This window comes from Osmerus mordax, chromosome 8 (assembly GCF_038355195.1).
Source record: "Osmerus mordax isolate fOsmMor3 chromosome 8, fOsmMor3.pri, whole genome shotgun sequence".
In the NCBI taxonomy this organism is placed as follows: domain Eukaryota; kingdom Metazoa; phylum Chordata; class Actinopteri; order Osmeriformes; family Osmeridae; genus Osmerus; species Osmerus mordax.
Genome location: NC_090057.1, coordinates 3,585,296 through 3,612,447, shown reverse-complemented (window position 1 = coordinate 3,612,447; position 27,152 = coordinate 3,585,296). Strand labels below are relative to the sequence as shown.

At 47.5% G+C, this 27,152-nt stretch overlaps 3 protein-coding genes across 3 annotated transcripts in view; all 3 read right to left on the bottom strand.

Annotated features, from left to right (window-relative positions):
- evlb (Enah/Vasp-like b) overlaps positions 1 to 3,268 on the bottom strand; it is a 32,202-nt gene extending 28,934 nt beyond the window's left edge. The window contains exon 1 of the mRNA XM_067242086.1: positions 3,133 to 3,268. Coding sequence (XP_067098187.1) covers positions 3,133 to 3,137 — 5 coding nt within the window. The 5' untranslated portion in view covers positions 3,138 to 3,268. The remainder of the gene's footprint in view (positions 1 to 3,132) is intronic.
- Positions 3,269 to 5,393: 2,125 nt separating this feature from the next.
- LOC136947549 (echinoderm microtubule-associated protein-like 1) lies at positions 5,394 to 11,215 on the bottom strand. The gene is made up of 7 exons (XM_067241656.1): positions 11,056 to 11,215; positions 7,554 to 7,742; positions 7,311 to 7,446; positions 6,610 to 6,717; positions 6,325 to 6,353; positions 6,068 to 6,094; positions 5,394 to 5,683 (listed from the first exon to the last, which is right to left on the bottom strand). Exons 1-7 carry the CDS (start codon positions 11,213 to 11,215, stop codon positions 5,394 to 5,396), a joined length of 939 nt encoding a protein of 312 aa, XP_067097757.1.
- A 5,564-nt stretch (positions 11,216 to 16,779) lies between these two features.
- Positions 16,780 to 24,051, bottom strand: LOC136947854 (bromo adjacent homology domain-containing 1 protein). Its single transcript, XM_067242073.1, has 7 exons — positions 23,966 to 24,051; positions 20,247 to 22,091; positions 19,523 to 19,887; positions 18,843 to 19,002; positions 18,324 to 18,403; positions 17,945 to 18,036; positions 16,780 to 17,301 (listed from the first exon to the last, which is right to left on the bottom strand). Exons 2-7 carry the CDS (start codon positions 22,069 to 22,071, stop codon positions 17,112 to 17,114), a joined length of 2,712 nt encoding a protein of 903 aa, XP_067098174.1. The 5' UTR covers positions 22,072 to 22,091; positions 23,966 to 24,051; the 3' UTR covers positions 16,780 to 17,111.
- Positions 24,052 to 27,152: the final 3,101 nt, after the last annotated feature.

The following is a 27,152-nucleotide window of genomic DNA, read 5'->3' as shown; positions in this document are numbered from 1 at the left end:
CCTAACTTGCCCCGCTCCTACCAAACCCTGCTGCCTTAGTTGAGAAGCTCTGTGGTCTACAGAGGTGGTCCCCTAACGCCCATCCCCACCCCATATGGGTCACCCACGGCAACGCCCAGCGCACACGTCAATACGCATCCATCACGCGTCATCGACAGCTGCCATTTGTTCAGAGTCAGAACTACATTTTTCACGATTCACTTCCAAGTTTGTGGAGTTGGCGTGGGGGTTAGTAAGTGCAAGCCCACACGCATAGACGAAGCACGGTATATGACTGAGGCCCGCAGGCAGGACACAATGCCCCCGTTATGAAAAGGACTGGCCATGTATGACAGGTCACAGGGATCAGAACGCTGGATGCATAGCTGCAGCACCTGTTGGAAAAGCAGAGCTACATGGAAGTCAGGTGACAGACCAGCTTAGTGGTAAAGTGTTTGAGTGCAGTTGAGAAGGTTGAAGGTTCAAATCCCCCCTGTATGTGGCTTCGGAAAAAGGCATCTGATAAATAAAACTTCTGAAGTATTATGAGATTCTGACTGAAAACAACTGCGTGAAAGAAGGTCAGAGATCAGGTGAAGTCAAGATGCTGTTTATTGTATTTCCTATTGAGGCTGACAGTATTATGTTAGAGTGATGAGTGTTGTGTGTAACACAATCCTACTGTTGCATGATCATTACTCGATGTCAGAAGAACGATATCAATAGGGGTGTGAATGGGGATAAGTGGACGCCAACTAGCTGTACAACCTAGGAGTGTGATTAATGAGAGTATCAGCTGTCTTGGTTAGTCATTGGCTTAGCAGCCTCTCATTTTAGGCTTTACCTCTGTGTCACAACGGGAGATTTGCATAGGAGAAGCTGCTGTCTCATTACTAAGGGGATAGATCATCCGAGAGAGAGACGCAGAGAGAGAGGCAGAGAAAGAGAGTGTGTGTGTGTGTGTGTGTGTGTGAGAGAGAGAGAGAGAGAGAGAGAGAGAGAGAGAGAGAGAGAGGCAGGGAGAGCATTCTCAGTTCTTTATTATATTGCTAGACTTCCACGATTGCCCCCCCCCCACCAGGAGAGGGAAAAGGCACCATCTTTAATCCCAGATTAGAAGTAGCGATCTGGGGGTAAGAGACCCGGGATCCTCCCCTGAAGCTCACACTGCACGCAGGGCATGGATAAACAGGGAGTTAGCCCCAAAACACAAAACACTTCAGTCCTTCATGCAATTTCTACACCTAAATCCAGTCGAGAATCAAGAATATAGGAAGTGAAAAATGCCACAAAAACTCCATTAGTCCGGTTGAACAGTGTAGGTTTGTGTGCACCGACACTTTAGCTTCTGGTTTCATTAGGCCATGTTAGCCCTGACTGGAAACCATACACTCAACATGACCTTGTCTGGGTGTATGGATGACCTGACTGTTACAGTATCTACGCTTGTTAGCTCTCTGTTACAGAGCAGCAACAACCACTTCCTGTCCCACTAGCACACGGTGAAGGACAGCCACACCGCCCAGCAGCACTCACAATCACTGAGGAACCTGAATACATGCTGATCCATAATACACACACACACACACACACACTTGTATTGTTGCATTACCAACGTTGAGGCAAACACACAAACTCACACAGATGAGGAAACTAAGCAGGCTAGGAGGAGGTATGGTTCGTGAGGTGTAGTCACAGTCAATGTTGCCACCTACAGTGAGAACGTGTAATACATTTCTACTGAGTTTGGGAGTTTGGATCTTCTGGTACTGTATGTTAGTCAGACTTGATAGAGAGACTACACACCCGCTTGTCAGTCTATGAAAATACTCATGTATTTACTTTTACTATATTATGTCCAGAGGCAGCAAGACAGACAGGCTATGGGAGTGAAAGGGGGATGGGCGAGGAGGGAGGAGCGAAGAGGGAGGGATGATGAAGCCAGAGAGAGTGAGAGAGAGAGAGTGCAAGGAGAACAGGAATGGGCCAGGCAGTACTGTACTGGACTCTAGGGAGGTCAAACAGACTGACTGTAGGCACTTCTGGCACTTTATCCTCTGACCTTGGGATGAGCTGTAAAATACACACACATTCACAGACACACACACACATGCTCACTGACAGGCATATTGGCTGCTGACAGCAAAGCCAACAACTATTAGCCTCAACCTGGGGTTCCTCCTGCCTGTGGTAGATCTGTGCCAAAAGTTGGTTCACTGAACTGTGCCAACCACGCCTCTGCTGATAGGCTGAGAGCATACTGGCTGGGCAAAAAGCTGACTAGTCAACAAATCATATGACAGGTTGGCAGAGCCTGTCCACAGCCTGGCTGTGTGCTGTCCTAGGCAACTGCATTGAGGCCTCGTCTGATTGGGTGCTTGAGGCCCAAGCTGATTGGTCGAACCATAACCAGAAAGGTTACCGTTCACAACACACACATTCCACCCTGTCAATGAACACAGTTACCCATTGTGTTTGTGTGTGTCTGATTGTGTTTTGCATCCAGTTATCAGTTTATTCTGTGCAGTGCGATATCGCGATAGCAATAATGCTCAATAGAAAAGAGAATTTCTACTATGTAAATAGCATCGCTCACAAGCGCTTATAACCGTGTTACTCATGCCGCACGTGTAGCCTGGTTTCTATGACAACAGCTCTTTTTTCACTGCAGACCACTCACACATCACGAGCAGAGCTGGCACTGCGAGATGCATGCTTTCGTGTATTACCAACGCTTGTGCGTATGAGCTTATTTCTCTGCAGTGTGTATATATGGAATTATTTTAAACCAAATTATAAACATTTTCTACATTTGACACCGGAACGACTCAATGAAAACAGTGCTGCACAATGCCGCCCCACCTCAGAAGGCCCTCAGACAGGTAGACATGCCGGTCTGTTGAAACCGCACATGTTTTCTGAGATAAAGACCTTTGTGTACCAGCGTCGAGCGTCCTATGCATTTAAGAGTAACCTCGAGAGCAGAAATGAAAGGAATTAGCGAATTGGATATTTTCGGCTTATCTTGCAATATCCTTTCAAATCCAATAATATAATGCGCCCTAAAAATCGCACATCTCAGTGGCGCCGCAGACCGTTCATTGTGCATTAATAACGCACTGAGACGAAAAGCAAACGCATGCTTTCTCTTACCTCATATTTCTCTCCTTTGCTTGCCGCCGTGGTGGTCACTGAAGGATGGACGTGATTCAGTATTTTTCCTCCCTCAGAATTTATTTCAGGCAACGTCCAGAATGGGCGATGAATTTCTGTAAATCTATAAATACGCCGATGCTACAAAGCCTGCTGGGTGATGTGCAGATGCTGAGGCGTTAGGGTGGGGAAAATGCTACCAATGGATGGCACAGTATTTGTCTGTTCAAACCGCTTTGCTCTCCAATCTCTCTCGAGCTTTTGATAGTTTTCTCGGTGCCATTTCAGAGCGCTGGAGACCACTGTCCAGGGGACAAGAGTCCGGGCATAGTAGCTGACAGCGGCTTCTGAGGTGCCATCTTTCCTTTCCTCCACCACTGGGAGCATGGACGCGAAAGAGGGGGGTGGGAGGGAGAGGAGCTAGTCTGCTAAAATATTCAGCACTGAGTCACGGTGGTTTCGCTTCCCGGTAGCGCCCTTGGTATGGTGCTGCAGATAGGATCAGTTTTTAAAAATAAAAACACTAGCCTAAATAAAATAATAAAAAAAAAAAGATTTTTCGGAGTGTAGGCCTAATTTAATCGTTAATGAAGAACCGATCATTTTATTAGGGCGTACCTTTTGAAGAAACAAACACAATTGAGTTGTTACGGAGACCCACTTGAGTTGATAGGCTACCGACAGGTGAGCACATCTCTCGGGTGCGTTGGCCAGCTGTTTAGTCCTGACTGGAAGACAGATGGGGTTCTGTGTGTGTGGTGAGTGGGGTAGCGTGTATACACGGCTATAGCGGATGCAGTTTGACACTTGTGTGATGATAATGAGCAACCATTATTCAGCGAAACCTACAAGCAATCTATAGGCTGCCTTTACCCTGTTATCCCTTTTTACGTTGGTAGGCTCTCAGTTAGGCTACTTTCAATAACAATGTATTAGATTTCAGAGGTCGTTTTAATAAATTCAAACGACCTTACTGGATATATTTACACTTTATATAAACATACTTTCTATAGATATACAGAATAGCCAAGCGTTGGCTGTTATGCCGACGGATGAAAAACACGCCGGTTTGCTAATTATAGTATTTTAAAGGCGGTGACAAGTCTACCCTCAAATGATGGGCCTTCCATTTAGACTGCAAGGGACGAACTGACATCTTGACCAATTAGTGTAGGTCAGGTGACTTACTAAGAGACAACGTTGATCAATAGGCCAATTAATGAAGATCAATAATAAGGGGCATACTAATTATAAACCAGTAAACAAAACATAAATAGCACTGATTGTAATACACGTGTAGGCTGTGAAACAGAACTGATCCGTTTGAACGGTGTGGTTTAAGGTGCATTTATCGTGTCCTCCCAGTTATGTTCTCCATAGAGTCCTTGGCCTCCACAAGCGTCGCTCAGGGCAACGCCGTCTCAGAGCCAGGCGCAGTGTCATCTTCTGTCCAGCAGGAGGAGTGCTTAAGGTTGATGTAAAAACATCATCAGGGTTTAGATGTTATGTATAAAAAAATAATAAAATGAATGCCTGTCCTACTTATTGTCCACAGGAGGGTGCTATGAACACGTCTACTGCACCTGCCTCTTCTCTACTGTAGCAGAAACAGAGAAAACTATAGACCCAGAGATGGAGAAAACTGAAATGTTTATTAGCAGCTGGCATAGCAGCTGACAGAAACATGGAACAAAAAGCAAAAACAGAACTGACTTATAGGAGAGTACTAATGCACACTCATACACTCTACTGACACTGACTCACACAATTATCCACACAGACAATCAAGACTTCACCAACAGAGAGAAGGTAAAAACCACTTTTTAAAACGGGTGTTTGGTTTTAAGAAAAGTAAATAGTTATGAAAGTGGAGAGGCAAAAAACTACTAGTGCTAGACTTCTATAATATTACTAGATCGTCTTGTGTTATCTACTACTATGTTAGGTAATGCAAACAACATTCAAAACTCAAATCAAATACCTAATCAACACGACTTCTTCACAGTCACTCTTTCCCTCGACTGTAGACAAGCTTCCCCCCTATTATCATTTGCCTTCAAACATTAAAAGATTTGAACAGCATTTTCAACAGTCCTCAATCGAGTTCCCTAGCTCGCTGTGGAAGTCCTGTCTAACGCCAGGTTCAGAAACCGATTATCGAACTATGCAACCCTAAACGGAACTATACCAAGGAAAAATGAAAGACCCAAGGAAAAACGTTAAAAGACGTTAAAAACCTCCTCGTTCGCCTAGCCTACACACTAGTAACATATTTGGAAGTACTGGCTAGGTGATTTGATAGGGCTTTTGTAGCTGAGTGTGTCCATGTGAGAGTATGTATTCTGGGTGGTACTTTTCTGGAGGGGGAGGTTGAAGGCCGAGGCTGTTTTGTGGGTCTCTGGTCTGGCCTGGTCTTTGCTGGAGCCTGCCTTGGGGTGGGGGGCAGAGGGTGGCTCTGTGGGGCGGGTGTTGGGGACGGTAGGTGCTGATTTGGGCGCCTCAGAAGATCCAGTCCTTCTTGTGAGGGGGCTCAGATAGATCTGCATAGTCACTAAGTGAAGACGTGAGGGGAGGGGAGGAGGCGATGGACGAACGGAGGAAACAGGATGTGAGGTAAGGTGACAAGGGGGTGGGGGGTCGGGGTGGGGGTGTGAACGAGCAGGGGGGGAGGGGGAGGCGGAGGATGGGGGAGGAAAGGGAGGGGGAGAGGAGGGGGAGGAGGAGGTGGGAGGAGGGTCAAGCAGACAAGGTGGTCATGGTGAGACATGGAGGAAATGAGAAATAAGCATAAACGGAATGTTCCAACACAGCACACATTCAGTCTTCCTGACTAGACCAGGAGGAAGTGACGCTGGTAAAGACTGCGAAAAGTTGTGCGGCTAGGCTAAAGGTGACACGGGATGTGGTTTCCTCCACAGACAGGACTGAGGCCTACCTTTGCAGTGTGTCACACGCCTTGACCCTGCAAGAAACAAACAGACACACCAGCTGAGTACATGGGCCCAATTTGCACCAGGCACACCAAACTGATGCCACAGCATTTACTGCCCACTGGCTAAAGCAACAACAATCTAAGCTGCAGCTGTTTCGCATTTAGTTAATGATGCCATTTTCCCCCACAGGGTCCTCTTAAGCTTCTACCTGCTGGCCAACAGAGCGTACTACCACAGCCTGATAGAAGCAATCTCTTACCTACACTTACTGCAGGCTCCTTGGCTTTGCTGCCGCTGCAAGTATGCAAGGAGGAGGGGGGGGGAGGGGGAGAACAACAACAGAGAGGTGAGTCACATACTGTGCATACTTTCGATACAGTTGTGTGACACTGCATCAAACAATTAACACTTGATGTTGAAAACGCAACGTTCACGTTGAAAGAGCCTGGTGGATGCAGCTCAGTTCCAGGAAACCGAGAGTGCTGGGAGTGTCGAAGGGGTTGTGTGTGTGTGTGTGTGTGTGGGGGGGGGGTACCATGCCTACCTCTCATGAGTTTTCTTACAGGTGGGGGCCGCAGAAGTGGGCCGAGGTCTGGTGGTCTTAGAGGTGCAGGGGCTGTCCTTTACACTGCCTGCAGGGCTCCTCACTCCACTGGGGGGAGAGGGAGGGAGGAGGGGGGGGCAGAGGGAGGGGGGGAGGGGGGGGGCATAGGGAGGGGATGGGGGAGGGGGGGGCAGAGGGAGGGGAGGGGGGAGGGGGGGGGCAGAGGGAGGGGAGGGGAGAGGGGGGGGGCAGAGGGAGGGGGGGTAGAGGAGGATAGAAGAGGAGGAGAGAGATATCCAAACACGTGGATGAGCAAAAAGGGAGACAAAAAAAAGATAGATAAACATCGAGACAAAAGCATAGAAGGGAGAGGTGAGGAGGAGAGAGAGCATGAGGCGAGAGAGATGAACCAACCGTGCTAATGATGATGAGACTGCCCATGGTATAATAACACATAAAACCACTCAGTGAGAAGGGGGATTTACCTCAGTACCATTCCTTTCCTCAACTCAACCTCCAGTCTCAGCACCGTCATGCAGTCCCACAGCTAGACACCCTAACTAAACACACACATGCCTCCAGGCAAGAGACATCTATTTTGGCTAAGTGGCTACTGATCAGAGTAAGGTAATTGTTTTCCTGCCGTGCTTCTTAACTAACAGTGGGCTGAAACGTTAGCAGCTTGATGTTGTTGGTCTCACCTCTTGGTGGGAGTGGGGGAGGCAGAGTAGTTCCTTGCTGTGGAGGCAGAGGGCAGCGTGGTGCTCTTCTTCAGAGGGGCAGCACTGTGGCTCACCATGGGGGGTCTGAAGGGCAGAGCCAGAGACACAGGCCTGGCTGCTGCAACAAACACACAGGGAAGGAGGTGTGTGTGTGTGTGAGTGTGTGTATGTGTATGAGCGTGTGAGTGTGTGTGGACTTGCGTGTCATCTACGTTCCCCCACCTTTGCTTCCTGCCGGGTTCTTCCTATTGGCTGCAGCCTGGTGCTCCTCTGAGATGTTGAGCCTCTTCAGGACGTCTGACAGGGCCATCTTCAGCAGCTGGATCTCATCCTCCTGCATCTGCATCCTCTGCTCCAGGTACGTCAGGCGGTCCACCACGTCCACGCCGCTGGCCGCAGAGCTGTGGTCATCTAGAGGGAGCCAGGGAGGTCCACATGTTTCTGTTCCTGGTTTGTTTTGGTTTCAACATTTTTGATTTTCAGATGAACATTTGATGGCCCTGTCTGCTGACGCTGGCCCTGCTCTGCTGCTGTATACTGGTGGGGATGTTTCAGTGCTGTCTTGACATTGGTCAGGACACATTCCCCTTTGTCTGATCTTAAACCTCTTCCCATGGGACTGAGCAACACTTTTAGCACTCTAAACTAAAGCCGCAATAACATTAATCCAACCTTCTGATACATTGCAGCTACCATGTAGAGCTCAAATTACATTTTGAAAGCCGTACGCAGTATGATGAAGATTTATATTTACAGATAATCACATTTACATGAACGGATAATCACATCTCTCTCGTCATTATCAACACGTTAGCCTTGAGCTAAAGGCACTTCGTGGTCAGCTGTTTCGCTCTACGGAGCACATGATGTACCAGGCAGATTTAATGGAAGGATGGGAGCCTTAAATACAGCATGGAACAACCTCATACAAACTACACGAGTCAAAATGAAACCCACAAACTGTTCAAACTTAACCACAACTCGATAGGACTCAAAATGAGTCCGGAAATGAAACCTGGTTGGGATAGTTAGGGTCTGTAGATGTGATGTGAAACCCCAGAGAGCGACAGAGAGAGAGAGAGAGAGAGAGAGAGACAGAGAGACAGAGAGACACAGAGAGAGCGGAATGAAAGCGATAAACAAGGTCATCTTGAACAGCTGGCACCACAAACGAACAACAGCCTTATCCATGGACTCTTGGGCTCTCAATGCCACTAACACCAGTTTTAGTGAAACCATGCTTATTGAAAATCCCACCAATTCAACTTCCATAACTGACACAAAACAGCAACAATGTGTTCTTTGGCAACCTGTAACAATTGTCCTTGGTATATAAAATACGGTCCTTGGTGCCATGAGGAATATAAGCCATAGAAACAGACATATGAGATGCCATTGCAAACCCTGAGTTGTGACAAGCTGTCACGGGAGGTCTGACGGCTTGACACACCTTCCGATCCCGACCTTCTCCTCCTCCTCTCCTCTCTCTCCTTCCCTCCCTCGTCCCCCTCTCCTCCTCCTCTGGCTCCTGTATGACAGGCGGGCTGTCCTTCCATCGGACCGGCGGCTCACTGGGATCTACTGGAGGCTGTCCACTAAGATCTCATCTCCTCTGATCCAGTTGTGTCATGCACCCACCCACACACACACCCACACACACACTCACACACACACTCACACACACACTCAGCTCACGCCTGGATTCTCTTTTCCTTTCCGGTCACAAAGCCTCAGGTCCAGAGCCCAAATGAACCACTGAAGTGATGTTTTGGTATTTTCTCCTTTTGTCTCTCCTTTATCCTCTCTCTCTCTCTCTCTCTCTCTCTCTCTCTCTCTCTCTCTCTCTCTCTCTCTGGATGGCTGTCAGATGATGTGGGACAGGGTGATGTTTATGACAGCGCTTAAAACCCTCCTTCTAGTGTGTGTGTGTGTGTGTGTGTGTGTAGGGGTGGGGGTTTGGGGTTGGGTGGTGCTTAAAACTCAAGCAGATCTATCCTCAGTAGTTCGGCCTAAATAGTATGTGTGTGTGTATGTGTGTGTTTGTGTGTGTTAATGCAGAGTGTGTGTTCTGGTTAACAGTGGGGTTTGGAGCACAATGATAATCCCTCTGAATGAGCTTCTTTGGCACGAGTGACCCCCACCCCCACACAGATAAGCCCGTGTCCAGGAGAGGGGGAGAGAGAGAGACACAGAGAGAAGGATCGGAAGACAGCAGGATCCTTCTCTTTCTCTGCTTCAGGTGAAGGTGGACCGTGTCCTTGTGGAGTGTGTATTGTTCTTCTGTAAGCAGCTTGTAGGAATTTAGATGATTATTGCCAGCTCCTGTATTTCGAGTCTGACAGGACACCAGCTAACAGGGGCTCACAGTGAGCCACATACAGGCAGTGACCCCTGACATGCACTTTTACTGTACTGTGACAGTTCGGACTTCCTTTAACCCACCATCTCCACCCAAATATGGAACTTCTATATAATGTTGCACTCGACCTAGATTGAACATCAAGCTAGCCTTTCAGCTTTGAGATATTTGAAGAAGACACATGAAGCTGATGAGGGAGAATCAGAGTGAAAGCTGCCCTCTCTTCTCCTCCTATCAGGGCAGCATTAACAGAGGACTAACTATTCCTGACCATCCAGCTGCACATGCAGCGAGGCGCGCACGGCCGTGTGTCTGGGGGGTTGTGACTGTGGATCTGTGCCCTCGCGCTTCTCTTCCTGTCTTTGGCGATGACATCAGCCCTGTGCCACCTCCAGACCCCATATGGGATTGGGATTAGAATAGCTCATAATCCCAGCGCTGTAAAAGGGAATTAGCGGCCGAGAGCTCAATCTCTGCAGCAACTCAACAACACAAAGCCCAGTTCTCTCTGTTTTTCCATCCCCGAACACGGACACGCAAAGAACCCCCCCCCCCCCCAACACAAAAATACTGGCCACTTTTCACACTTACCAATATCACAACCACAAAATACATTGAAACATAACTAAAGCAGACAGTGGCAATGGAGAGTGCAGTAATCTGGGATTGTCATATCACAGATGGAGCCTGTATTTTCTGAACAGCATCTGTCTATTCATGTTACAACCCTATGTAACCATACATAGTGCATATGCACAAAAACCTTCCCGCCAAAACGAACTTCCATTAGTCTCCTAAACCCGGACAGTCTAATGAATATTTCAAAAATGTGTTCGGCTGTTACGATACCGAACTTGGGTTAAAAAAATTATGGCCATTACAGGGCATATTATGATTGCTTGGTCTGACTTGGTGATTATTGCTTAAGTGTGTCTATAGTGTGGGGAATTTGAAAGAAAGGTTGATATTTCTGAGAAGAGAAGCTTAATGTCTGACCATGTAAGCGCCTGCTGATGTTCTCTGATGTTCTCACGTCACATTAACATTGTGTCACTCACACACACCCACACACCTGTCAGATCAAAAGATCAGCACTCACAAAGCCTCAACCCCCAAGGAAAATGAGAATGAAAGCCTTGCACTTTTGTACCAGAGCCAGCCTTGTCACAAAGTCAACAACCCCATTACCAGGCTGACAGCCACAGACATAGACAAACCATTATGACTCAAACCATGATCTCCTCTCCAAGGGTCTCATTCAACACGTATCCCAGAGCTCATCTCTCCCACACTGAGACAGGAATGCTGCTCGTGCTGCCCGACAGCCCCACACTCCCAGGTCCCTCCGCCCCCCGTGTTACTGACCTCCCATGAAGTCCGTGTCTGGAGCCAGCAGGGAGTCGCTGTTGTAGGTCTCCCTGAGCGAGGGCCTCCGCAGCAGGCCATGACCAGTCTCCTCCATGCCCAGGCCCTGGTCCACAGCCTCGTCCATGTGGGTGTCGCTGTCTTCCGCTCTCCTCGCCATGCTCCTCGCTCCGTGTGTGTGTGGTTGGACGCGTGTGTGAGTGTGTGTGTGTGCGGGGGGTGATTCTGTGACCAGCTGCTCCCTCTCCTCCCTGTTCCTCGTGAACGCCCCTCTCCTCCCTTCGTCCCTCGATCCAGAACCGTGAGGGAGAAGACAGCAACCATTGGGGAGGGTGATGTCACTAAGGACAGATTAAGGCCCTCTGGTCTAAGCCCATCTCAGCCTTCTCCACGGAGGACAGGAGAGTGGGGGAGGGAGGACAGTTGAAGGAAAGAAGCCATGGTGGATGGAAGGAGGAGAGAGGAAGTCTGCATGTGTGTGTAAGTGTGTATATGGAAGCGTGTGTGTACATGTGTGTGTGTGTATATGGAAGTGTGTGTGTACGTGTGTGTAGCGTTAGCTTTGGTGTTTATGGTACGCGCTCTACGAGTCACAAGGAAGACCCTCATAACTCTCAACAGAGACAAGACATTCCGTCTGATCCTAACTACATACTTGAAATTCTTCTTCTGCCCTTCTGCTGATGTTTGCAAAGCTGAACGCCTCCTTCCATAACCAAGCGCTTGCCTCAGACCAGACAGCCGGTATGGCCAGCCCAGGCCTTAGGCTGATGAGATGGCAAGAGTGATTAGGAAGGAAAGGTTGATTAATTACATTCATCAAAGGGTGGGTAAGCTGGGGATGGTGATTATACAGCCTACCGAGACCACAGACACAGATGAAGTAGCAGTAGAGTCATGTAAAGATCTCCACTGTAAGCCGTTTTTCTGTCTGTTACGCACTCGCTGAATTAGTTTCCGGGGCAAATTCCCACATCGTTCCTTGTGTGTGGTGTTCATTAGCTACACAATCCTCTCTGGAACAGAGGAGGAAGCACCGCTTGTGCCCTCCCCTGTAGCCTTCGAAAAAGTTCCTTTTCGTTTCTTGGCATATTCACAGGTCGTTAACTAATTGGCCAGAGACATGTAGAAGGAGAAGACCTTATTAGAGCATGAGAAACACTAGTCTAGTCTCCACCAGAGGGACTGTGCTCCTGCTGAACAGTGTATCTGGTCCTGAGTGTGTATCTATGTGTGTGTGCGTGTGTGTGTGAGTCTGGACAGCAAGGCCGTAACCCTAATACATATTGGGGGGGACACATCCCCCCCCAATATTCAAAATGTCCCCCCCAATATATTGATATAACAATATAAATGTGCTACTCTACAACAGGAAACCACGCACGCTGTCCGAAATTATCATAAAAAATGTAATTCGGCCCCCCCAATGTTGACTCAATGGCTACGGCCTTGCTGGACAGTCCTAATGCCCTGAGTCCTGCAGGATGGAGGTGATCGTCCACCTGGAGGAGGGTCTCTTTGACAGGCAGCAGTGGAGGGAGAAACAGAGGAACAGAAGGAGGAGGATGGACCAGGTTCAACATACGACGTAGAAATAGAAAATATAGAACACATGGGAAAACTTTTTTGTTTGTTGTCCTGGTCCACGTGCCTTCTTCTCCTATAGAGAGGCTTTAAAAAAAAGAGGTCTGTGTAGTTGATGTGTCGACAACAGGTCCTGAACTGTAGGGGTGCTGTCGACTACTGACTCCTTGTGGACACTGGAGGTAACTGCGTGACGTGACCTGGTCCACCATGAGGTCGTTTACACTGAGCACTGGTCTCCATTGCATTCCGCTCCAACAAAACATGTGTCTCATTAATTAATGAAAACCGTATGTGACATAATAAAAACAAACACACTTTTTTTTCACAAAGGACTTTATAAATATTCTTTCAATGGAACAATAAATCAGCAGGGATGCTAGAATTCTTTCAAAAAAAAATCCAAGAGATTTTGAGAGCATGACAAAGTGACAATTATGATACACACATAATTTCTCTACTCCAAAAATATCTAGACTTTTCATATCCCTCATTTTTAAATATATCAAAATATATGCTCACATTTAGCATTGATACAGAACACAGAAAGCTGAAACCCAGCGATGCTTGGGTGCTTGGTTTAGATATAATGGAGTGAAAATACCTCAGTCAGGGTCACATCAGTTAAGGTCACGACAAAAAGTCTAGACCCTTGTTACCGTGGAAACCCCCAAAAGCACAGTGAACTCTTGTTCATGAGTGTTGGCCAAGCGATGATGTTATCTCACCAGTCTCTCTGCATTTACACACATCTAAACATGTTGAAGTGTTTGGAAATGTCAGTTACATACAAGACAATTGCTTGGTCAAGGCCAACCATCCGGAACAATGCCATGACAGAGTCCCAACAGCTCAAAGGGTCTTTCGTTCTCTAATCTCTTTCTTCACCACTGAAGAAACTGATAAATGTAAATTCACAACACATCTACCCAATCCACTCGTGTCAATCCACATGGGTAGGTGGGTGATGAGGAGAGGAAAGGAGATGGTGAAAGCCTTGAGCGAGTGTTGGGACACAGTCACAGTTTACTCACTGTATAGAAGTGGTCAACAGGACAGAGGATTTGACCTCTAGCATTGGAAATGCACATCTGGGAGAAAAGCAATCGGGGGGGGGGGGGTCTGTTTATTGATACAAAGGGCTGTGAGGAGATGGATGGAACACAAGCTTCATCACATCCCTTCATTCACATTATCAGCACAATCAGATGAATTTCGACAAAGAATTGATTTTGACTAGCTTCCCATCTGAATCCCACTGGATCCACCAAGTCACAGAATGGAGCTGTCTTCGATTCAGTGATCCAAGGTCGGTTTTTGACTTCATACCCAGAATGATTAAGGTTAGAGTCTGGGGAGGGAAAACTGACTTGGGACCAGTGGTTGAGGACAGCTGGTCCCTGGAACAAGAACATCCTGTCTCAGGTGTTTGATATCTTGTCCTCTGGATACGACAGATCACTTAACGCTCAGGTGACCCTGTTGCCATGGCAGTCTCCCAGAAGACAAAGCTAAGGTCAGTCAGAATGGCGCTAGGTCGGGAATTCTCTCCAATCACAGATCCAGGATCAGATTATCGCACCCCTTAATCCTAACCATTAAAGGGACGGGACATTTGTCTGTCTCTGGGTCAGTGCTTAGAGGAGACTTTACCCGACTCTGCCAGGATGTGCTTTGGTCTGATTTTCACCCTATATGCCGAGATACGTCTGTATGGTACAAACTACTAAACTTTACACGTCTGTTAATCGCCATTCAATAATCTAATTTCAAAAACTCATAAATTACTAATAAACAGAAAATGTTTTTTTTTTTTTTTCATTGACCGCATAAGTCTAAGCAACAATGACTTTTAAATCAAAACACATATTTCCAAATAAGTTAAATTGAATTCTTTATATATTGTAATTGTTAACTTCATTTAAATATTTTTTTTCTTTAAATATAATCATTACAGATCTTGCAAAAAATACTACACTGTGCATTGTCTGCTTGTACAATGAGTGCCCGGTGCTCCTACAGTTTAGTAAGGGTCCAGATATGCACAGTAGCTACTGTACATCGTTCCACATCTATCTAGGGAGCGTTTTCCCCTGCCCCCCTCTGCTTGACTGACAGACCTCAACCAAAACATTACTCTTCATTTTTATTCTTCCTGTATTTGGTCAAATCTCAGTTTCTGTCTTGTGATTTGATTCAAACTAACCTCAACCTAAAAACCAAACAGAAATCATAGATTATTTTAAATTTGTTAAGTTCATTTGTCAAAAATAGTAACTCTAAAAATATATTGCATATGCCATCTTAGGAAATTGACATAATAAAATATTTTCGATAAGGAGAAATTGTAAAGTAGGAGAATATATATTACTTTTCTAAAGAATCTGGGCATTGATAGAAATAAATGACCCATTGATTTGATTTTGACCGTATGGTTTCTCGGATACAAGCTTGTTTAGCTGTTCCTCAGGGGTGTGATTCAAACTGTGAATAGACATTGGAGAAGATTCAGATGGCTTTTGGATATTCAAAACATTAGACTACAAAGTCCAGCAATATGACATTTGCAGTGTAAGAAGACAAAAGGGAACACACTTCTAACACAAATATCTGTTTGACTGAAGAATGACTGTAAAACTCTCCTGCAGGTTGAAAGGCAATGATGAATGACCGTGGTTAAAGAAAAATCTCCACCACTGCTATATAATGTAACAAATACATTTCCCCCCTACAGGAACCTCAATCTCTGTTACATGGTATAACCAACACATAGCACTTTACATCAAGATGTCGCCTCCAAATCTGGATTACAATAACAGTGTGGATATAGGCATACCAGAGTAAATTCAACGTCAAAGGGAATGACTTTCATTGTACATATTTCATGGTTAGATATGACATGTTGTGCAATTAGGTAACACATACTAATATGCTGGCGGGTTACTTGTGAATTATGTAAATATATGCTTTGACAGAGTAGTCATGACAGCCTTGGTTTCCATTCTCTACTAAGCACACAGATATGAAGAATACATAGTATTTTCCCCTTATAACATTAGTAGCTGAAAAACAAATCTCAAAACAATCATAGATGTTGTAATTAAGGAATGGATTAGTGCAATCTAACAAGGGAGTCGGAGGACAAGGAGAAAGAGAGGAGGAGAGAGGGGTGAGACAAGGGCTCCGTTTTGTGTGACATACTTTGGTTTATCTTGGGGGAAGGGCTTAGAGCTGTACATGGAGAAGAAGGCGGGCTGTAGAAATAGAACCGGTAGAGCAGACATTCCCACCCAGACAAACAGGGTTACAGGACATGTAGGAGGACAGCCATGATGGATGCTGACTAGAATACCCAGAATGGTCATTACACCTGGCGTCTCCTGGCCAGCACGATCTGGTGAAGGCAAGCAATAGCAACAGCGGAAATGAACTGTGGTTTATCTTCTGACTGGCATTTGCTTGATACAGTCAATCTCCAGTGATTACTTTTCCTTATAGTGTATCATGATAAAACAGTGACCGATCCGTGTGGCTTTCAAAAGTACAGTAGGTCCGTTCTAACACTCCTATAGCTATGTGCTGGGTGGGACTAGCTGCCTAAAGCTCTACCTGCAAGTCATAAGGCAAGTAACAGGGAACAACACAGGCGGATACTGACATCAACAACCCAATGTGTCAATAGGCCAAAGCTGAACTTAAACGCTGAACTTAAGTGTCGTAAGCTCTCCAGTGGGGGGGGGGGGGGGGGGGGGGGGGGGGCGGGGGGCGCTCTTCACTGGAAAACAGGAAGTCTTTTTTGTGTTAAAAAACAAAACAAAAAGTGTATAAAGGGGTCCTAGCCGTAGTTTCTTTCTTTCTTTCTGAGGACGAGGCGATTCGTAAAGTTCAACAGAACTCAACTGTGTCAACGTGTTCTCTCTCTCTCACAGCCAGAGCAGGGAGGGACGGGAGCATTTCCACTTCCTCTCTGAACCTGCTTCTGTGGTTTCCCTGTTTGCTAGTGTGTGTCACACGCACACACACACCAGGTGGTCCCTCTCAACAAGCAAATCCACAACAGTGTGGGTCAAGATTCCCCCTGGGACACCCAAGATTCCCCCTGGGACACCACCCGTAACTAAGTTCTGTGGTGGCGTCCATTGCAGGCTCGTCTGGGTCAGTGGATGAAAACTGCACCGTTCCCCTCCTCTCTCCTCTGTCCGAGACAGTTGACCCAGCTCAGAAGGATTCCTCTTGGTATCCTCCTCCAAAACTTCCAGAGCTCATCTCATTGCTTCAGCCTTCCCCCGTATACTTCAAAATGGGTCCCTTTCCAAAAAACGGTATGTTTCCCCCACTCCACCCGCAAGACTTAATAGATCCCCTATTAAAAAGACACTCCAGAAGTCGTCGATCCTTCATCGGCTAGGAGCGGAGCTGTGTGTGTGCGCGCGTGTGTGTGTGTGTGTGTTTCGGGACCTCTCGCACCACCCTCACTGCAGGTTCTTGAGAATGCGTCCGTAGCGGAAGTCGTAGACGTGGCGGCAGAGGTACACCAGCTCTGGGTCGATGTCGGAGGGCACGCGGCGGTGGGCGGGGGGGGCGCAGTCCGAGGGGCAGGGCACCGCGCGGGCGCTGCCGGGCGCGGCGCCCTCAGAACGACACTTCACCAAGGCACAAAATCTACGGGAGGGGAGAGGACAACCGACTCTGACCAGGAAGCTAGGCATGCATGACATCATGAAAACATTCTGTTCACCTCTGTATCTACCTGCTCTGTGAGGCCTCATACCCAAATATATAATGCACGTGATAGCCATGATACCTTACGTATGAACTATACGGTTGTATAGATAGGAATGCTGTGCATAGCCCTTTAAAACACGAGTTAAGATTACAAAGGGAAATGTTGTACCACACACACGCACTCTACTTTCAACAGCCCTGTTTGACTGTCACAAGACGTGTGATATCACCTAGGAAAAGCAGTTCCCTCATGGCCCAACCAGGAGAGGTGTTAATGGAGAAGATTGATCTTACCCTCTTAACTAGCGCGCTAGCAGATAAGTGTGGAAGGCATCTCAACCCCTCTCTAACCTGGAGGGAGCAGCTGTGGGCTCTAGGATGGATGGGTTCTTACCTACATTTAGTCATTTAGCAGACGCTCTTATCAAGAGCGACTTACAGAAAGTACAGGGACATTCCCCCCGAGGCAAGTAGGGTGAGTCCAAGGACACAACGTCATTTGGTTGGCATAGCCGGGAATCGAACTAGCAACCTTCTGATTACTAGCCCGATTCCCTAACCACTCAGCCACCTGACTTACCTACAGTACTGTGCTAGAGGGAGGACATAGCAGCGGTCCTCGATGCAGGCCACGCTGTTTTCATCCTGATGCCTGGAGGCGAAGATCTCGTTCTGGAGGAGGAGAGGAGAACATCTCAGCCTTGTCCGTAAAAAACACTGAAGAACTGTGATCAGAAGGTGCCAATTACAAGCTTCAGCCTTAATGAACGAATCAATAATTTCCTCTCCGCCATCTGCTCCAATCGCAAACTGACATCACCTTACTTGTATTCTTGTCATGAGCACACAATTTATATCAGTCGCCATGTTTTAGTGACGGGGCAGTGGGACAGAGGAGGGAGTTTCTCCAGACTGAAGAGACACGTGTCTGGGTACGGCCAGGGCAGGGTGGGGCTCACCTCACAGTGCATGCTGGGATCCCGGCCCCCCTGTGTGTGTTCAGGTCGATAGTACCAGAACAGGCTCATCATCAGCTCTCCTGAGGTGACAAGACACACACGCAAATTCTGAGCATTGCACAGACATTTACATTTAGTCATTTAGCAGACGCTCTTATCCAGAGCGACTTACAGTAAGTACAGGGACATTCCCCCCGAGGCAAGTAGGGTGAAGTGCCTTGCCCAAGGACACAATGTCAGTTGGCATGACCGGGAATCGAACTGGCAACCTTCAGATTACTAGCCCGACTCCCTCACCGCTCAGCCATTTGACTCCCAGACAGAGAGGTGCTATCTAGGACATGGTGCCTAAAGCAATGACTACACACATTTTAAGGTAAACATAAAGACTTGTATTCAGAATGAACCCCGCCCACACATTCATGAATTCCCTAAAACCCAATCCACCCAATCACCACCCCTCTCGTTCCTTTACCCCCACCCCCCCACCCCCCCTCCACACACACACACGTCCCTCACCTGTTTTGGGGTCCTCCCAGAGCGCTGATATCTTGGCCACATAGGGCAGGGACTTCTTTCTGGGACCGGAGCGCAGCAGCACAGTGTCTCTGATGCGTATCACTTCGCCGTCTCTCTCCACTCCTTCATAACACTGACGCAAGGCTGTCTCATCCTCTCCCTGAGACAAGCCACTTTCATCAGTTGGTGTTTTCTGTGTCACACTCGCACACACTCTCACACACACACCCACACAATCCCACACCCGCACACACTCCCACACACACACCTACACACAAACACACACACACAATCCCACACCCGCACACACTCCCACACACACCTACACACAAACACACACACACACAATCCCACACCCGCACACACTCCCACACACACCTACACACACACCCACACACAAACACACACCCACACACACACACAATCCCACACCCGCACACACTCCCACACACACCTACACACACACCCACACACAAACACACACCCACACACTCCTACACACACACACAATCCCACACCCGCACACACTCCCACACACACCTACACACACACCCACACACAAACACACACACACTCCTACACACACACACACACAATCCCACACCCGCACACACTCCCACACACACCTACACACACACCTACACACACACCCACACACTCCTACACACACACCCACTTACCGCAATGAAGACTTCCTTTTCTGTGGGCACTCCTACGGGCAGCCAGCCGTTGGTGGCTCGCCTGCGACTCACCCTCTTCTGTTTGGCGGGGCTGAGGCTGGGGCTGGGCGTGGGGGCCGGCTGCCTCTGGGACAGCCGGGTGCGGCCCAGGGACAAGGAGCCGTTGGGGGGCTTGCTGCTCTGTGGACACTCCCTGGCCAGCTTTAGCCTGGCGGGGGGCTGGCCACGGTCCGACATGGGGGTGAGGAGACGGGGTTTGGCCTGGGTGGAGGAGGGGGTGCTGGGGAGGGGGCAGCTGGAGAGGGGGACGGAGGGGGGAACCAGCAGGGAGGGGCTGTGCTCGCCCTTGGGGGAGGAGTAACCTTCTGGAGAGACAGGGATGTAGAAGAGAGCTTGTGAATAGGCATCGGTGGAGAAGCTGCGACCAAAACAAACCTGAAAGCTGTTAATGTATCTTACATAACACCCCCGCCCCACCCCCAAACACACAGTGGAACATTGTACCAGTAAAGAATTAAATAAAAACAGCATATATTTCTGCAGGCACATTATGAGCAAGAAGAAAGTTATAAAACGTTATAAAAAAGGTATAAAACACATTTCTTTTATCTGATATCCACTAAGTGCTTTTCCAAATACTTCAAGTCAAGGTTCAAGTCAAGGTTTCAAAACATACTTTTCAGAGGTAGCTTCTATCTAACAAAGCTGAAGTGTGTCCGCTCACCTGTCTTGATGCCGTGAGTGCAGCCGGTACAACCCGTGCTGAAAGAGCACCCCCTGCTGGCGACGGGCTGCATGGCTCTGTACGCGTAGCCGCTAACCCTGCAGGCCTCGCTGTAGCACGGCGAGCCCACAGACCCACAGAAGGCCGGGTGGGCCAGACCTGAGGCGTGGGACACAGGAGGGCCCCGCAGCTTGGAGCCAGACACCCGGTTGGGGCACAGTGTGGAGGGGGAAAAGCTCAGAGGGCGCGAGGCCAGGGTTCCTGACGGAGCTCCAGTGTGTGTCGGGTGGGCGATGTGGACGTAGTAGCTGGAGAAGCAGGGGTCGGCCGTGCAGAGGCAGGGGTGGGGGCTGAGGGTGAGGGCTGCGTGGGGGTGGGCCAGGGAAGGGGACGTCACCAGGCACTCGCGCTTCACGGAAGTCATGGCGGGGTTGAGAGGCGGCTCGTCCGGGTCTGCGTAGGCCTGCTGGCCCAGAAAGAGCGCCAGGCGGTGGCAGTACTCCACGGAGCCCTCCGGCCGGCAGCAGTAGTACGGGCTCAGCTCCGCCTCCACCTGCTCCTCCTTCACAGGCTTCAGTGGGTAGGCTAGCATGCTGCGCGACTGGTAGCCCGGTTTGGTGAGACGGTGGGTGCAGCCGCTGGACTCCCATTCCACTTTGGGCTCGAAGCCAGTCTTCTTGCAGGCTGCGCAGCCCTGGAGACGAGGGGCGGAGGTCCTGCCCCTGTGCTTGTGTTGACGGCCCTTGGGTTTGGGCTTCAGCCTGGCCGGCTGCTTGTGAGAGGCGGCCGCGGATGAGGCCTTGCAGTCTGCTGCTGGCGTGGGCTTGACTCTCTGCTTGCTGCTCGCGGACGAGCTGGTTAGCTTGAGCAGGGCTGCAGCGTTGAGACCAGCCAGGCGTCTTGGGGTGGGAGCATGCAGGCTCTCCAGACTGACTCCTCCTCCCTCCTCCTCTTTGTCTGCCTTGACCCTCTTGGCTTGCTTGGAGCTTTGGCACGGCTGAACTTTGTGCGTAGTGGAGGACTTAGCGCTGCCACCTCGTAGAGCTTTAGGGGCTCCAGCCCCCCCACTCCTGGCTGGATCTGGATCCAAGGAACCCTCTGCCTTGGGGGGCTCGTCCTGTTGTCTCCTGGCCTGTTTCGCTGCTGGCTGGGGGTCACTGGGTCTCTCCAGTAGCAGACTGTTGACCGCCTCGGCATTGAGAGAGGCCAGGCGACGCTTGCGGGGCTCTGGGACAAAGGGACCGGGCTCGGGGCTTGACTTGGATTTGGTTTTTGGTTTTGTCTTTTTCAGGCTTTGTCCACTGGCTTTGCCTTTGCCCTTGCCCTTCTCTTTGCTGGGTTTGCGTTTCCCAGGTGAGGGCATGACTTCGCTGTTGGCTTCCCTCTCTTCCGCGCTCTCCTGGATGTCTTCCTCCAATCGGGTAAGGAGAACATGACAACTAAGCCCCTCCCCCTCTGAGCCTCCTCCCCTGCCCCGCAGTGGATACAACTTCCTGTCCCGTTTCCTGTCCCGCCTCTTTCCCGGCTTTCGCTTCTGCTCTGGAGCTGTCTGCCTCCTGTCAGTCATCTCCTTGGCCCCGCCTCTTCCTTGCTTGGTCTCACTTCTCTCCTTGGCCCCGCCTCTTCCTTGCTTGGTCTCACTTCTCTCCTTGGCCCCGCCTCTTCCTTGCTTGGTCTCACCTCTCTTCTTGGTCCTGCCGAATCGGAGCGTGCGCTCAGGCCAGGCTCCGCCCATGATCTCACCATGTGGCCAATGGGGGCAGTTGTCCCACTTCCCTGTGCTACGACACTGGCTGAGGGAACCCTTCTGCCTGGCGTGGGTCATCACATGCTTCCCCACAGGGCCTGTCGAGCAGAGAAGCATGGAGGCTTGATTAACACCCAGATTAGCCCCTTGAAGATGAGGGACACTGGCTGAGTGTAATCAACACCCAAATGCCTATACATAAATGTAGGCCTGTTTAAGCCTGTTTCACAGCTCAATACTTGCATATTTGCCCCCCTTCCCTCAAATTACAATTTTCTTTCATCAGGAGATTCTTATGTGTTTTCATGCCCATCCCATATAGGCCTAAATCTCTTAGGTCTGACCAGGAATTAAGCAAAAATTTGTCTAATACTAGTCACAAATATAAAGAAAACAATACAAACAAACTGAAAATTGAATAATTACTGTATAATACGGTACAGTAACACAAACATGAAATGAACAAAAAAGTCTGAAGTGAAATGGGCGATAAAATATTGATCTGATCGGTCACTTAGTTATGCAGCATCATTTCAGTCAACAAGCAGCAATATTGACAATACTGAACAATGACACAATGCACGTCTCAAATTTGGTACCAAATCTGAAAAGGAGGATGACTACCCCAGATAAAATGCTCATTTAAATACCAATTATAACGGTTTTTCCACACCAAAAATATACATATTGTAAGTGAGTAACAAGGCACTTATCTATCTAATATAATTTTGGTAAGTGTAGTTTCAAGCTACTCTATGAAATTAATTAGAAACTTAAAGCGATCGATGATCCTTTATAGCGTACTGGAGTGCTCCTGTCTAATTGGACAGAACTCCACTTTAAACCGGCTTAAGTTTCGCCTCTGTACCCTTACCTGAGGGGTTGAAAACTAACATACCTTGATGGGTACCTAAGAATTTGGAGACAAACACGATGTCGACGCATGAACATCAAAAGAATGCAGCAAATGAGCCGATGCAGCACCTTTGAACAATAATCATGATAATTTTTATCATTTGATTTACATGATTCAATCCTCTATACGAGAAGGGGAATTCGGTGTCAGTTCGACTTTCTGTTTCTCGACATTCTGCCACGCAATAACAAAAAGGCATTTTAAATAACTTAAACGGACTCTAAACGGCACACATTCCAAAACAACATTAACAGGACTGATTGTAACCTGTCAAATAAAAGTTAATGAATACGTAGCTTACCTATCCGACTGTTAGTAACTCGTACAGGGTACTAATTTGCCAACAACTGGCCCATATTAGTTTCCCTATTGAATGGCAAAAATGGGCAATTTAAAGGCACTTAAACACCCTTGATGCTGATAATGTAGCCTACTGCAGACACGGGAGCCTGTCACGTAGGCTACAAGCTTCTATGAGACAAGTGTCAATGTAAGATTTTCTAGAGCCTACCAAACAGGCATGCTGTTAAACGCATGACATGGTTTGTATGTAACAACAAAAGCTTGTGTTGGCTGCCGTGGAACCCTCGAATACAATATTAACCCATGAGCTGCTTTGCTGTGACCAGTGTGACTTGACCAAACAAACCAAACGTCCGATACGATGGCCCACTTGAGGACATCTGCCCGACAAATACAGTAGGCTACAGTAGGGCAGAGCCAGCTTGACGTAGCCAGCCATCTGAAGCAGCCTGGCTCTAAATATGGGCTGGGGGCTACCGGACGCAAAGCTAATAAAATAATGGTAACGAACCATCCACATTACATTTTTATGAGACTTCTAAGCACAAAATCGAAACAAGTGCATATTCCACTGCTATCTGGAGAGACAGCGAAGGGTATGGCAAGCTAGCAGGCTATCGATTCCAGTGCATGGTAAAGGTTTCGCCGAAGCGAAAATAGGTTCTGCACTCCTTTCTGGACGGGGTCTGATCGCAACTTTAACAATCGGTACTTGAAAATGGTTAATCGGAAAATGAGTACGAGGCAACTTACACGCTCCGTCATGCTGTGCCTGGAGAAACGTCGAAATAGTGCTGAACTGGTCTGATGTGATGGCATAGAGATCCGTAGTGGGGAGAGCTGGGGAGTGGAGGACGGTGCCTGCGCGGTCTGCTCTTCCTGGTTCGGCTCCACCGATTTGCAGAAAACTTAATCTTAACCAATTGCTATACAGACATGCCTCGCTGACATCCCTGTCCTCCAATGATGGAAAAGCCAGCAGTTTATTTCGAGAGTAAAACTAAAATATTTGTAGAAAAAAACCCTCTCGCGAACTCACACTAATACACTTGATTAAACTATATAAACGCTGGGGGGCATATGAGGCGAGCCCCCCACGAAGCCCGTCTCTCACCCTCTCTCACCCTCTCATTTGTCGTGACCGAACCACATCAGTAAACCACCAGCCTGTTAACACACATCGCCAGTCCGATGAACACACCACAAACAAGGAGCAGGGTGAGATATGTTACAAAATGGTGTGAAATCCATGGATATGAGCAGCTTGTCTGTGTCTACACTGTTTAGCTCAGTTGGTGTCAATAGTTTTAGTGCCATTAGGTTATTGTGATTACTAGAAAATAGGTAGAAACCTTACTGGGGGACTGTCCAAATGATACAGCCCATGTTCTACTTGTGTACCACACCACATTGGGCAGGTGTGCAGCTTTGGTCTTCAAGAGCAACATGAACGGATGTGGCAAATTAGAACACACCACAACTCCTCAGAGTTCCACATTTCTACGGTTTCCATCATGATAAATGGGATTGTTTAGATGAACAATGACCCCACTGGTCATTCTTCAATTATTTTTGTAACATCTTTTATTTCAATCTCAGATGCACATCTTACAAGTGCAGACTTAAGCACACACGCAACATCACCTATTACCTACTTTGCATTTTCCGCCAATCTAACGGCGTTCTGCTGTTTGCAACCACAGACACATTTTGCATATTGCCTGGTACAACTATAAGAAGTAGGTTGTTGGTACAATGGTGTTTATGAGCCTTGATATGACTCATAATCTGTGAATCATGAAGCATGTCTCAGGTTTGAAGTGGTTTTTGTCATTTTTACATACGAGTATACACTGCAGCTCCTCCAGATTGTAAAATATTGTAGACTGCCTACAGACCGAACCAAAGATCTAATTCCTCCCAAGGAAAATTCACAAGAAGCCCATGAAATTGCACAGACAAGTAGCATGTAGAGATTAGGCTGCTTATTCTTTTACTGCGGATATCACAGGTGTCATTGAGTTGTTCGTCAGCACTGCTTGCTCATTCACGTGCTCGCCCCACGGCTTGATCATGGGTGCTTTGTCTTAGATAAAGCAACTGACCACCTTTTCGTCAGTTACCCCTCCAAAAAGCTAGCACTGACAGCGAAGATGGGCTGTATTTATACTAAGGAGTAAGTAACCATTTCAAGTCTGTTATATTTGGGGCCATCATAGCCTTGATTGATCTCACATTATTTCACAGATCAGTTTTTTCCCCCTTTTTAGCTAAATCCTTTCTGGTATATTAAGCTATGTCATCATTATTATATTTTTGATCCTTATGTTAAGGGAAGTACTCATTCATGAACCCCATGCCTGCACCAACACACACATTTCACCAGTTCTGTTTTTCTGTAACTGACTGACCCCCCCCCTCCCCCCCTCCCCACACACACTTATACACAATGAGATATTCCACACAGACATACAGAATGCATTGACATTCATACAAAGCATTCAGTCACTCCAGACAGACACTAAAAGCTACAGAAGTTGTCTGAGAATGTGCTGGATGCATTTCATTTTGTTATCTCCTAGATACAGACTATAGCCCAAATATATTGTTTTATTAGGCTGTATCCACCATTTCACGCTCTGTTTTCCACTATATCTGGTCAACCTATTATTAATTGGACTGTCACAGTATAAAATAAATGTATTTCTGATCTTCAGATGTATATTTAGGCTACATTGCACAAGCCTAAATAACTGTTTGGACACCGTGTGTGTGTGTGTGTCAATTACAGCATCAGTTAACCCACCACATGTGAGCAGAAAATTAGTGTTTACTATGTGCAAGTGTTGAGCAATCCACCAACTCCACCTCTGGGTCCTAAACAAAAAATCTGGATTGGTGGAAACAAAAGCATAAAGCAAAGATAGTGTGACGAGCAGCAGCCTCTCAGCTGCCTCCTGTTTCACCGTGAGCCACACACACTATGTGACTCACTCCACAAATACACACACACACGACAACTGATCAACACTTCATGTGTAGCCCATGTTAAAAAAACAACAAGAAAATATATCTTTCCTCAAAAGCAGTCAAGGTATTTCATCGATTGTTCTAAACAGCACTGAGGTGGAATAGTAAGAAATGAACATGAGAGAACGGGAAAGATTAGGGTTGAAGCTGAAGTTGTAAATTGTATTCTAGATAAAATGTCTAAACAGGAAAGGTGAATTGTAATGGGGGGGGGGGGGGGGGGTTAAATAGAGACGGGTATGTAGGTGAGTAGACAGACTTGGGGCCGCTAAATGTATTGACGTAAAGAAGGTGAAAAATCAAAAACCTCTACCAATGACATTGCTTTTGGAAATGGACAGATAAATGTAGCCTTAAGTGAAAAAGAGATGGACACAATGAGATGGATGGAAAGATGAATGGAAAAACAATAGACTATCAGAAACTTAAAACAGGTTTATGAGTTATCCAGTTGTACTGATTGTATGTGCCAAGAGTTTAACTCTGGCTGGTTTGGAATGTTGATCAAATTGAATAGATCTATAAAAAAGTTTGTCTGAACACGAGAGGGCATGCCATTTACCTGCATTGAAGCGTTTACAGCGTAAAGGTCAAAAGCTCAAGTTATTTCAGGAACATATTATACTGTAGTTAACAGACAAGCCAGATGAATTACTGAAGTTAACTGGGGCAAGCATATGTCCAGCGGTTAGCTGTCGGGTATGGCGTTATTACGGTGGCATTATCAACCATCCGCTGGCACTGCACGAGGCACTTAGTCGAAATAATTATCCTAATTGACCGATCGGACTATTTACATCTGAACGCCAACCACAATTATTTTCTTAATAACATATCATCACAACGCCATTCATACACCATGAGTTGATTGCTAGGATCACTTTAACCACCAGCTAGCTAGTGACAAGCT

Coding starts and splice junctions, on each gene's coding strand:
- LOC136947549 (XM_067241656.1), bottom strand. CDS start 11,215: ATGGCGAGGAGAGCGGAAGACAGCGACACCCACATGGACGAGGCTGTG. Junction 7,447..7,553: donor GAACCCGGCAGGAAGCAAAG/GTGGGGGAACGT, acceptor TTGTTGCAGCAG/CCAGGCCTGTGTCTCTGGCT. Junction 6,095..6,324: donor GGAGCCTGCAGTAAGTGTAG/GTAAGAGATTGC, acceptor TGTTTCTTGCAG/GGTCAAGGCGTGTGACACAC.
- LOC136947854 (XM_067242073.1), bottom strand. CDS start 22,071: ATGACCCACGCCAGGCAGAAGGGTTCCCTCAGCCAGTGTCGTAGCACA. Junction 19,888..20,246: donor CACTCACGGCATCAAGACAG/GTGAGCGGACAC, acceptor CTGTCTCTCCAG/AAGGTTACTCCTCCCCCAAG. Junction 18,037..18,323: donor ATCCCAGCATGCACTGTGAG/GTGAGCCCCACC, acceptor CTCCTCCTCCAG/AACGAGATCTTCGCCTCCAG.